General features: G+C 21.5%; 4 protein-coding genes across 4 annotated transcripts; 3 read left to right on the forward strand and 1 right to left on the reverse strand.

Annotated features, from left to right (window-relative positions):
* Positions 1-1,708: 1,708 nt before the first annotated feature.
* On the forward strand, positions 1,709-2,905 carry cand_001890 (uncharacterized protein; the record flags this gene model as incomplete). Its single annotated transcript, XM_067210437.1, has 1 exon — positions 1,709-2,905. The coding sequence occupies one exon, from the start codon at positions 1,709-1,711 to the stop codon at positions 2,903-2,905; it is 1,197 nt and encodes a 398-aa protein (XP_067068267.1).
* An 816-nt stretch (positions 2,906-3,721) lies between these two features.
* On the reverse strand, positions 3,722-7,987 carry cand_001900 (uncharacterized protein; the record flags this gene model as incomplete). Its single annotated transcript, XM_067210438.1, has 1 exon — positions 3,722-7,987. The coding sequence occupies one exon, from the start codon at positions 7,985-7,987 to the stop codon at positions 3,722-3,724; it is 4,266 nt and encodes a 1,421-aa protein (XP_067068268.1).
* A 629-nt stretch (positions 7,988-8,616) lies between these two features.
* On the forward strand, positions 8,617-9,712 carry cand_001910 (inoine triphosphate pyrophosphatase; the record flags this gene model as incomplete). The annotated part of the gene is given in 8 exon segments (XM_067210439.1): positions 8,617-8,622; positions 8,713-8,728; positions 8,803-8,877; positions 8,950-8,988; positions 9,001-9,088; positions 9,162-9,383; positions 9,510-9,582; positions 9,680-9,712. 8 exon segments carry the CDS (start codon positions 8,617-8,619, stop codon positions 9,710-9,712), a joined length of 552 nt encoding a protein of 183 aa, XP_067068269.1.
* A 134-nt stretch (positions 9,713-9,846) lies between these two features.
* Positions 9,847-13,248, forward strand: cand_001920 (uncharacterized protein; the record flags this gene model as incomplete). The annotated part of the gene is made up of 1 exon (XM_067210440.1): positions 9,847-13,248. The coding sequence occupies one exon, from the start codon at positions 9,847-9,849 to the stop codon at positions 13,246-13,248; it is 3,402 nt and encodes a 1,133-aa protein (XP_067068270.1).
* Between the last annotated feature and the right edge of the window lie 4 nt (positions 13,249-13,252).

The following is a 13,252-nucleotide window of genomic DNA, read 5'->3' on the forward strand; positions in this document are numbered from 1 at the left end:
TCAATTAATAATAATAATAATAATTATTATTATAATGAAGATATTATAAATAATAGAAATATACAAGATAATAATCAAAATTCATCTATTATTAGACCAGGATTACATATAAATGATAATTTAACAAATCCTATTGATAATTTAACAAATCCTATTGATAATTTAACGATCAATGATAAACATAAAAAAATGTATCAAAATTATCTTAATAATGCTGAAGATAATGATATATTACCAATAAATAAACAAAATAATATAGATGAAAATAATCATTTGGTTACTTCTAGAATAATAACAAGTGTAAATTGTGAAGATAGGAATATACCTTCAAATAAGTTATTTGAAACTAATCGCATATATTCTAATCCTCCAAGTTCTTTTAATTCAAATAAAGCATTACCCCAACAAATTCCATTACCACCAAGTTCTGTTATTTTACCTCCTCCAACAATCCCAATTCATAATCTATTTAGTACACAATCACCTTACCCACCAAATATACAAAATAAGATATTTTATAATTCAGTATTACATACACCAAATAAACAAGTAATTCTTCAAAATGTTCATGATAATTCAAATTATCTTAAGAAATCTACATATACAACTCCAACTAATAAAATAGCTTATAATTATAATCCAAATTTTGTACCATTTGAAAATATACAAAAATCTATAAATATGAATAATAGTCATATTGTGAATAATGTACGTATTCCTGCTCGACCATTATATCCCAAAACAAATAATATTTTCCCTAAATTTGATCATGGTATACCTAGAAATCAGACAAGATATGTTACTATACCAAGTGGAGAGTTTTTAAATGAATATAATATGGGGATTAGATTCAAAGACATTTACCAAAATTCCGTTAATTCATATAATTACTTACAAAATCATATTGATAGTTCTTATGTGAAATATAAACATGATTCTTATTCTTTTCCTGTAGGTGAAAGAAAATCAACATTTGATCTTCAAAACTTAAATTCTGGTATATCTATAGATTCAGGTGTATATTACAATAACAATAATATTTCAAATTATAGAATAATGCGACAAACACAGAATTTTCCCCAAATAAATAATTATAATGTGAATAGAGAGAGTTATACTCATTTTAATAATATTACTCATAATAAACAATTCTCCAAGTATCCATTATTTCCTAGATATTAAGTCTTTTATATATACTAGATATTTTATAATATGCTAAGTTTTTTTTTTTTTTTTTTCTAATTATAATAATTTTATTTATATTTTAAATAAATATATAGAGTTGTCTTTACTCGGAAAGAAAGAATCAATATATCTTTTAATATTAAAATATTAAAGTTATATTTAAAAATTATAATTAATATACTAAAATATATAATTACTTAAGTTAAAAAAAAAAAATGTTTATATATACCTTTAAACTTGATTTAGTAATGTAAAATACAATTTTTAAGATAATATATTAAAATAGGAATAGTATTAGTTAATAAACTCAAAAATAAAAAATAAAAAAATTTTGATAGCTATAATCATTTCTATTGTATTAATTATTTAATATTCTATTATTATGACAATATTCTCTTTTTATTTTTTAGCGCCTAAAAATATGGCGCTGACATACAATTTTACTATTTTTTTTTTAAATAATAAGTAAATAAAGTATTAAAATGTCTATTTAACAAATGTTTATGCTTATATAATATAAAAGATGGATAATTTGAAACTTGACAAATTATATAGTGATTTTATTAATGATAATCCATTAAAAAGGACTACTATTTTAGGTAATAATGAAATTTGGACATATATTGATTGTTATCCGAAAATTAATATCAACATTAATACACCGGAATATATACAATATACTTCAAAAACTATCTCTAAATGTAATAATAATAATAAATCAGGTAATATTGATTGTTTATTAAATAACTTGAATTTATCCCATGACTCAGTAATAATTGGGGATTCTATAGTATTCTTACATGGTATAGCTGGAACAGCTGGTGAATTTTTTGGTGTTATGAAGATATTATTATCAAAAGGATATAGAGTACTATCTGTACAATATCCTATATATGATTCAATAGATGAATGGTGTAGGGGTTTTGATTGTTTTTTGGATATATTACAATTAAATTCAATACATCTTTATGGTAATGATCTAGGTGGTTATTTATCTTTACATTTTAAAAATGAATATCCTCAAAGAGTTAAGTCATTAATACTTTGTAATACATTTATATCTACAATGAATGTTCCATTGTCAACTATTGCATCTACATTTTTACATTTATGTCCACACTTTATACTAGTAAAACTTATATCTGATATATTTAATAATCCAAGTTTTCATGATTATAATAATTATATTGATTACAAATATATTGGATATTTAATTGAATCATATAATTTTGTTATGAATCAAATTATAAATGTTTCACAAGTTGATTTAGCAGGTAGATTGAGCTTACTATTATCTAATACATCATCATCTAATTTTTCACGATTATTTTTTGATAAATATAAATGTTCTAATTCTTTAAATGATAGTAATACATATATAACAATTATAACAACTTCTGATTCATCATTAGATGAAAATATATATATGGAAACTATAAATTATTTAAAAAGTATATCCAGAGTTGCTCAATTAAAATATGGAGGAGATTTTCCTCATTTATCTAATTTTGAAGATATTGCTATATTTTGTCAGGTACATTTAAGAAATTGTGGTGCAAAAACTTTTCAATTTAATAAAGCAAGTACTTCATCTAATAAGATATATAAGAAAAGTAATTCACTTAAACAAACTAAACATATACCTAAAGCTTATGAAATGCCATATCCTGGTGTAGTAGCTGTACATGATACTGTATGGGATATTTCTAAAGATAACTAACAAAAAAAGGCATCTTAATTTTAGTTTTGCTAATTTGAGTATTTTTATTATTATATTTTTTTTTTAATAATATATGATCAGAGTTTCTAATATTATATATATAAGAAATAAGCCTGATTATATGTTTTAAAATATAACTAAATTTATTACTTTATATTTCTAGAGATTATTATATTTACTTGGAATACTATATATATTAAATTTTAATATTTTATAATTTATTTTACATTATATAATTAATAATCACTAAAAATTGTTGTAATATAATAAAGTGATACTATACTATAATATTTTTACATATATCTAATATAATTGATAGAAATTAGAATCTATATAATAAGATATCCATTGTAATATGATATAAAACTAAAGTATTAACTTTTTATTTTTATTTTTTATTTCTTATTATAATATTGATATTATTAAGATATAATATTAACTATTATACAGATATATATTTCATTCTATATAAATTAAATTTATATGATTTTATCTAATATATAGAACTAATATTATTATATTATAATAATTTCTAAAAAAAAAAAAAATAAGTTTCATTGATATGTATATATTTAGTGACCTAAATACTATAAGCATATAAATATTGGAATATTACAAACATTTCTATTTATTGTAAATATATATTATTAATCAGAAAATACTTATACTTTATACTTATACTTATTTCGTAATTTAAATTCCATTACTTCTCTTGTTATTCCTTTTTTATAAGTAATAAAAATAATAATAAAAAGGAAAAAAAAAATGCATGCAAAATTTTGCATGTAAGAGCGCTAAATATATATTATATATTTATTAGACTCTAAATGTATTAATATTGGAACTTTGAATAAGATTAGATATTGCAATATTTATAGGTAATATTAAAGATATTATACATATAATTATAGTAATCTTTAGAATAAATTTATATAATTTCATTGAAAATGATGAAAGCCACATATTAGAGATTTGATTATATTGTTCATCAGATGCAAAACCAAATCTTGGTGAAAGTGGAAATGGATCTTCATTATACTCATCAAGTAATATAAACGATTGATAATCTTCTCTAAATTCATGATCTTCATTATTAAATCTTTTGTTTGCATTATTTTGTATATTAAAATATTTAATAATATTATCAATAATTTTCATTGGAGAAATTCCTTGAATATATTTAATAAAATCCCATATTAAATATATATTAAATAAATGATTTAAAATGCCCTCATTTTGATTTTGTTTTTTACTAGATAATTGATTTGAATATATAGTAGTATAATTGTAATGATTTGAGAGAAATACATTAGTTATATTGTGATTAGAAATTTGTTGATAATCTTGATATTGAGTTTCATGATGATTATTAATTATATTTTCTTGATATAATCTGATACTTTTAGATTTATTTCTAATATCTATTAAATTAAATATATTATATATATATCTTCTATATAACCAATCTAAAGTAAAATTAACAAGAACAATAGCTGCAATAATACGACTAGTAACTTCTTGTTGTGATTGAATATTTGAAATATATTCATCACTCAACTTTTTATTTTTGTAATTAGTTAATTTTTGTTCTTTTTCATCTTCTTCAGGATATATATCTTCCTTTTCTTGATGACTCTTTGTAGAATTAAAAATATCTTCATTAATAGAATATAAGAAACTATTTTTTATATGATCATCATTTATTGAACTATTTTGAATAAATGGAGCAAATACATCTCTTATTGTATCTAATAATGTAGGTATATATTTTGGATTTGAAGGAATTGGAGGTAAAACTTCATTCATATTTTTAGATCCTTTAAATAAGAGATATCTTAACATTCTATATGCTTTTCCTTTATTAGATTTCATTCCAATACCCTTATGCATAAATAATATATATTGAAGTAATGATTTAGGATCTCGATTATTTACTCCTATAATTAAAAATTCTAAAGCTTTTGTTTCATTATTACTTGCACCAAGTGAACCTTCTAAATGATATCTAACAATATCATAAGTTGAAGTAATATCACCTTGAATAGAGGCTCGTACTGCATAATAATAACCACACCACAAACATATATTATATTGTTTTTTTATATTTTCATTAGAATAATTATAAATATTAAAATATTTAAATATAAAATTTGATAATTTAGATAATAATGGAAATTTCAATAATAATTTAATAATATATTGACCTATTTTTAAGCATAATAACCAAAAATTTCTAGGAGAAAGATCTTCACTACCATTATATGGAGCTAACCAAATATTATACAGATTTCCATAATTAATCCTTTTAGGAGTAGAGAATTTTGTTTGTAATTCATATTTATAATTATCTTTTATATGATCTTGAATGTAATTTGTAAATATTTGATCATTTAATGTAAAATTATTATAATATGATGAATAATAAGATTCTGGACGAGTCCAACAATTTAAAAAATCTGCTGATCTATGTTGATTTAAATTATCTTTTTTATATGTATAAATTATATCCAATTTAGCTCTTTGATCAATAGATAATTGATCGAGAGGATCAAAAAATAAATAATATTTAGATTCTATTATTGGATGATTATATTCAAGAGTTTTTGATTGAAATTCTAATATCATTAAAGATAAATCTATAATACATTGATCCAAATATCCTATTAATTTTCTCCATAATAAATTTGGATAATTTAAACAATGAGAATTTGTTGAAATTATATTAATTTTATTTAAATTATCTTTTAATAAATTTGATATATTATTAAATTTTATATTTATTTGTTTATTTAATATATTTTCCAAATTTGTATTAATAATTTTACAATATTTTTTAAAGTATTCTGATATAATATAATATAAATTAATATTTTCAGAAATGGAAACTTTATTTGTTTTAATATATTTCATTATCTTATTATTTCTTAATTTATTATTTATCTTCTTATATGCTAAAATTTTCCATAAATCATGTGAATTAACATGACCTTCTAAAATTCCCATTTCACTTAATGTCATTTCACGTAATAATGATCCTACAATATCACCAGAATTATATGATTTCTTACTTAATGCATGTAATAATTTAACAATAGGATTTCTTCTTACTACTTGAAATAAAAATTCTGTTGCTACAATACATCTACTTTCTTCAGTTTTTAAAGATTTATCAGAACCTTTTAAAGTTAATATAGCAGAATTAAATAAAGCAACAGTTCTTCCACTTTTTGCAGACATCTTATAATATTTTAAAGCCATTGTTTCATTAATACCACCAGGTGGAATTACATCCATTTTACCACCAGCATAAGCATGTGCTAAAATTAATTGAGCATTACCATCCCCATTATCAGCTGCAGTTTTTAAATATTCACCAGCAACAGTCATATTCTTATTATTATTTATACCAAGTTTATATATATAATAATTTGCTAATGCTGAAGCTGGCATTTCACCATATCTAGCAACTTGTCTTAAATAAGGTCCTGCATCTTCTTCTCTTCCTAATGTTCCATCAAGATGAAGAAATGCTCTAGCTAAAGCTCCCTGTGGATCACCTCGTCTTGCTGCTTCATCCCATAATTCTGCTGCACGATTTATATCTCTAGCTATTCCACCTGCAGTATGACCATAATAATATAATTCACCTAAAGAAGTTAAACCTTCAGGATCTCTTTCAGCTGCAAGACTTCTTACAAATTGTGCATAATGACGTGTATCATGTTCTGGAATTTTACTAGGACGTATTAAATATCCCATATTATCTAAAAATGACCCAGCTAAATCTCCTAAAGTTTGACTTGCTACTTGTAATAAAGGTTCTAAAGATAATAAACAACGTGTTGAAGAATCAGAATTACCAACATTAGATGTTATATTTTTTGGACTTCTATGTAAACTAAAACCAGATGACAAAGGTATTTTATCATAATTATATGAAATCCCTGTTAAATCATATCTTAAATAATAAGAAGATGCAATTTGTCCTATAATATCATTATTCTTTGAAGCTAAAGCATAATTTATATATACCATATCATAACCTCCCCTTTCAATTGGAAATTTAAATTCAGATTTATCCAAAAAAAGTGTACTATATTTATATGGATTTTGAAGCATCAAATATATATTTTGATATATCTTATCAGTCTCTTTTATATTAATCTCCTTATCCTTATTCAATCTTCTAAATATATTATTATCATTAATAGATCCAAGCCATCCATGTACTTGACTTACTATTGGAGGATATCCCCAAGCAGATAAAAGACCTATCAATGTATAACAAAATCCACAACGATATTTTGTTGTTCCTTTAATAGCATAACGTATAGCTATATCCATATTTCTAGGCCAACCATAAGGAAATTCATTTCTTCCTTCATTATTCGGAATTCCATAAAACCACAAAAATGTTAACATTCCATAAGCATCTGATATATTTGATTTATTATTTGTTTTAGAAATTACATTTATTAAATTATTATGAATTTCTAAAAAATCTATTATTTTATTACTTCCAGGTTCTAATAAATTATAAAGAATATTTATTACATTATTAGATTGAAATTCATTATATGTTATATTATTTAATATTGATTCATTTGATTTTAATATATTTATATTTATATTTGAAGAATTCGTATTATTTTTTTTTATATTAGAAAATGAATTCATCTTTCCATTTTCTGTTTCTCTTGATATATTTGAATTATTAATAGTATATGGATCTTTTATAGTATTATTGTCTTCTAATATAAATAATATATTATCTCCATCACCTATTTCTATATCTCTCATACCTTTATTATTTAAACTTTTATTTAGATATTTCTTATCTTCTAAATTCCAATCTTTTTTAGATTCTATTTCTTTATTTGTAGTTAATCTATCATTATCTTTAATTATATTAGTATTAGTGTTATTTGATTCTAGCTCTTTACTTAATATAGAATTATCACTTAAATTATCTTCTATTATTTCACTTAAACCAATGGATAATAATGTAATAAATAGGAATAATAATAAAAAAGAAAAGATATTTGTATTATAAAACTTTCTATTTGTAAATCTTCGATTCATTTACTAGTGTCTTGTAATTAAATCTTTTCCAAATATCAAGAGTTTAAATAAAAATTATATTAATTATTCTTATAAATAAAGAGGATTTATTATTATTTTGAAAACTTTCTTGTCAAATTCCTCTAAACGGCAATTTTTAAAGAATGTCCAGAGACCCTAATAAGCGGGTAAAATATATTATTGCCACCCCCACTTTTTTTTTTTTTATTTATTTACAATAATATTAGCAATAATATTATTTTATATATTCTATTATTTACATCACTATATATCCAATAATAAATAATAGTAATAGTAATCTCAAGATCTTTAATAAATAGATTAGAGTATTTTGTGGATACATTTATAATTAATCAATTTTTAATGCATATATTATCGTAATTGTAATATATAATATTTTAGATTACTAGAATAGAAATCAATTTTTATCATTTATTAATATTATAAAATAAAAGTTTTATAAAATAATATTAATAAATAAGTATTACGATTATTTTAAAAAAAAAAAAAAAAAAACATGCAATTTTTGCCGCCCCTTTAGAGGCGTGAAAATTTTTAATACTAAGATGCACTTTTGTAATATTTATTTTATATATATGTATAAATAATAAAAAGTGATTAATAATAATATGGAGGTTAGTATTTGTAATATCATTAAAAATTATTATTAACTAAATAATAAAATAAAATAAATATGAATTTTATTCTCTATATATCTAATGTAGCTATATTTTGTATCTGGTATGTCTATATATTTATAATTGTAAATTTATATTCCAATATATATATATAATATTTTATAAAATGGATTCTAGGAAATAAAAATAAGGCTAAGGAATTAATTGATATTATTGGGAATCACTACACTATTAAAATTGTTGATATAGATTGTAAGTTTTATCACATATTTACTTTTATATATTATTAAATATAATAACTGAAAAATATTCTTTATTATTTAGTACCTGAATATCAGGGAGAACGACACTTTATTACATTAAGTAAATGTAAAGATGCATATAATAAACTAAAATGTCCTATTATAGTAGAGGATACTTCTTTATGTTTTAATGTATATAATGGTTTACCTGGTCCATACATGTATGTTATTTAATATATTTTCTATTTTAATTAAATTTTTTATTTTCTTTTTTCTAATATTAATTATTATTAGCAAATGGTTTTTAAAAGCTATTGGTAATATAGGTTTAGTTAATATGCTGAAACCTTATAATGATAAGAGTGCATATGCAGTTACTCAGATTGCTTATTTTGATGGTAATAATATGGATCAGCCAATTTTATTTGAAGGAATTGTAGATGGTGTAATAGTCACTCCAAGGGGTAATACTACTTTTGGATGGGATTGTATATTTCAACCAATAGGATATAATTTGTAAGTTTGAAGATAACAATAGAAATAAACATAATTTAATAATAATAATAATGACAATATATTGAATTTTTTCTTTATAACTTATTAAATTTTATTTATATCTTAATTTTTATTTATTATTATTAGAACATATAGTGAAATGGAACCTAAATTAAAGAATTCTATTTCTCAAAGATCTAAATGTTTAAAAAAATTAAAGGTAAGTAGATAGATTTAGTTAATAATATTTTTTTTTGATAATATATAGAATATAAAAGATTTAAATAAAATAAAAAATAACTTTTTTATTATTTTAGGAATATTTGGAAGAAAAGTTACCCCTAAAATAATTTGGTTAGAATTGCCCGCCTTAGAGGGTTTATTAAATATTTTCAATATTAACTATAGATTAAATATTTTTCTATACTCCTTTTTTTTTGGCGAATATATTATATTGAAATAGAATGTCAAATAACTTTTTAGAATGTACAGTTTTAAGGGATTGATTATTGTTATTTTTTATTTGTTATTTAGGGAAATTATTACTGAATATAATAATAATGATAATCACTTTAGTTGGTTATATGGTATATTATTTTATAATACAAATTCTTCTAATTCTGAAAAGATAAAAAGAAATTATATGGAGACAACTTATAACCCTAAATTTATTAATAAAGATGATATAATTAAACAATTCAATTATAATGATATAAATAATAATCTAAATATGTTATCTAGGAAATATTCAGATATAATGAGATTATATAGTAAGAAAAGTTCAGATAAATTACTTTGTGGAAATGAGACTTGTATATTTAGTACAGTACAGTTAACAGACTTTTCAATATTAAGAAATGATACTCCAGAGATTTTAATTCATTCTGGACTACATGGTGATGAAAGATTATCTGTAACAATATCTATGGAATTAATTGAATCATTATGTTTAGCTTATAAAAGAAATGATTTATTAATAACATATTTATTAAAAAATAGAAGTATATGGATTATACCAATGGCAAATTCTTGGGGATATTATTATAATTTTAGATTAGAGATAGATGTTGATCCCAATAGAGATTTTCCATATAATGTAGACCGAGATATTTCTTGTCTTAGAGGAGAAGTAACAAGATATATATATGATCTATATAATGAACATTTATTTCAATTAGGAATTGCAATTCATAGTGGTTTAAAAAGTATATCATATGGTTGGGGATCTTATAAACATTCTATTTTAAAGATGGGTAAATGGAAAGCAAAAGAAAGTCCTGATAATAAAGCTTTTATGAAGATTGCTAATGCTTTACAAATTTCATCTAGCTATATGTTAGGTTCTTATCCTAATAATATTTTTAGAACATTTGAATTTTTTTATAAAGAAATTGGTCCTTTAACTGATATTGTATATCCAGTTCATGGTGGATTTGAAGATTGGTCATATGGATATAGTTGGGATACAGATAAAGAATCTGTAAATTGTAGTAGATATTTTAAATATCCAATAAATTTATATTCTGGACGTTGTTTAACATTTTTACTTGAAACAGATATGAATAAAGATCCAAATCCAATATATTATGGATTAAAATCTGATATTATTAGTTCTGAACCATTAGAATCTTTAAGATTTCAACCAGCTCTTATTCCAAGAAATGTAAGGTTAATTTTAAGATTTATTGAATTAGCTAAGCCAGATATATTATTTCTTTCTAGATCTCCTAAGACTGTTTATCCAGGACAATCTTTTCTACTTTGTATAGCTTTAATTGGATGTTTAACCTATAATAATCTCAAAATAAAATTAATAAATTCAAGAGATAAGAAAGAACCAGATATAATTTTATATGAAAAAAATGATATTATAAATAATAAATGTACGAAATTACCTCTTAATAAAGATATTAAAGATTTTAGCAAAATTTATTGTAGTGAGACTTTTGAGAAAGGATTAAATGAAGATAATAATAGTGATTTTAGATTTACAAAATTTAGTAATATTATTAATAAAACCCTTAAGAAAATAGGTTTTAATGGAAATATTACTAATTATAAAAGTGAAGATAATTCATTTTCCCCAATAATAATAAATTTAACTATTCCTAATAATATAATAGATTCAAGTATACAATTTAAAGATTTTAGATTTGTTATTGAAGCTGAATTTGATAGAGATTTTGATGAACAAGAAAATCCTGATCCTTTTTTACCACCACAAAGTCATATTGTTAATGCTAGAAGGAATGAAACTTATAATGCTCAAAATGGAAAATCTTATATTTTAGGTAATAGGATATTTCAAAGACCTTTTAAAAATACTAAGGATAATAATAAAATTATTGGATTACCAATAAATATTCAAAAATCTCCTGAATTAATGAGATTAGTATTTAATGATTGCAAAACTGGAATTAAAATAAAACCTAAATTTTGGGAAGAACCATGTAAAGTTTTGAATTCAATTATTGAATATTATATAAGAACTAATCCTTTTAAATTATATCAAATTGATTCTTCAATATATAATTCTAATATTTCTAAAGTTGTTGAATCTCTTAATAAAGCTTATAATAGTAGATTAAGTGCAACTATAAGAATTTCAGCTATAGATCCTAAACCATATCCATTTCATCTTATAGATTTTAATAAAATTCAAGATTATTTAGATCAAAATAATTCAGAAGATATTGGTGTCAAATTTAATCCATTACATTATGATGAATATTTATCTAATTCATATTCAATTTTCCAAAATTTTACTATGAATATTTTTATAAAAAGTACTGATGAAATATTTTCAGATGGTATATATGTGTTATATTCCTTAGATAATATTTCTAAAGCATTTATATTACCTTTAGATAATTCAGATATGAAATATTCAACTAGTAAAATAAATATTGACTATTCTTCTACAATTGGTATATTTTCTATATCTCAAAAAGATATTGAGACGAGACAATCATTAATTTATATATCATATGATTCTATAATTAATATATTACTTAATAATAATGATTTTGGGGATAAATCCTATATTAATAAAAATATTTCTACACATAATGATAATGTAAACAATAGTCAAAAAATTATGAAATATTCAGAATATTATGTATTATGTAGATATATAGATAATATTTTAGTTTCAGTTTCAATTGGAAGGGTAGAATTTGATAATAATTTGAAACATCAAATTATTAATATAGAAAAGTCTATAAATACAGATCTTATCAATTCTAATCTTATATATATTGGTGGAGATATAAATTCTGATCATTTAAATAAAAATCAATATACAAATAATTGGGGATATCTTGATAATATTTCAAGATATTTTATTTTATCTATAATGTTACTATTGATATTATTTCCTATAATTAGTAGATTTTATAAATGGTATCGAGGTTACACGTTTATACCTTCAAAAACTTTTAAGCCTTTGTGGCGCCATATACTATACCGCTTAAATACAAAGACAAAAGTGTGTGTTATTGATATTTCTCCTGATGTTGTTTCTTCAAATATACATAAATCTACAATTTATACTTTAGAAAACAAATACGGGGATTCTGATAATGAATTTGAAAGCCTATATGACAGATTAAAGATAGAAGAAACTAGTAAAAAAAGAAGATTAGTGACATCTTCAAGTAGTAATATTGGGACTAATTTAGATTTTAATAATAACAATATTTCTAATAGGATATTCCTAAGTTCTACTATTATGACACCAGATACCATAGATTATTCATATTCAATACAGTCAACAAGACCTTCAAGTCAATTAGTAAGCCCTGATACTATTGAAGAACAATCTATTTTTGAAGATGATTGTATTTCTTTAGAAATGGAAAATTATAATAAAAATATTAAAGACTAATATA

This window comes from Cryptosporidium andersoni (assembly GCF_001865355.1).
Source record: "Cryptosporidium andersoni isolate 30847 chromosome Unknown contig_54, whole genome shotgun sequence".
NCBI lineage: Eukaryota > Apicomplexa > Conoidasida > Eucoccidiorida > Cryptosporidiidae > Cryptosporidium > Cryptosporidium andersoni.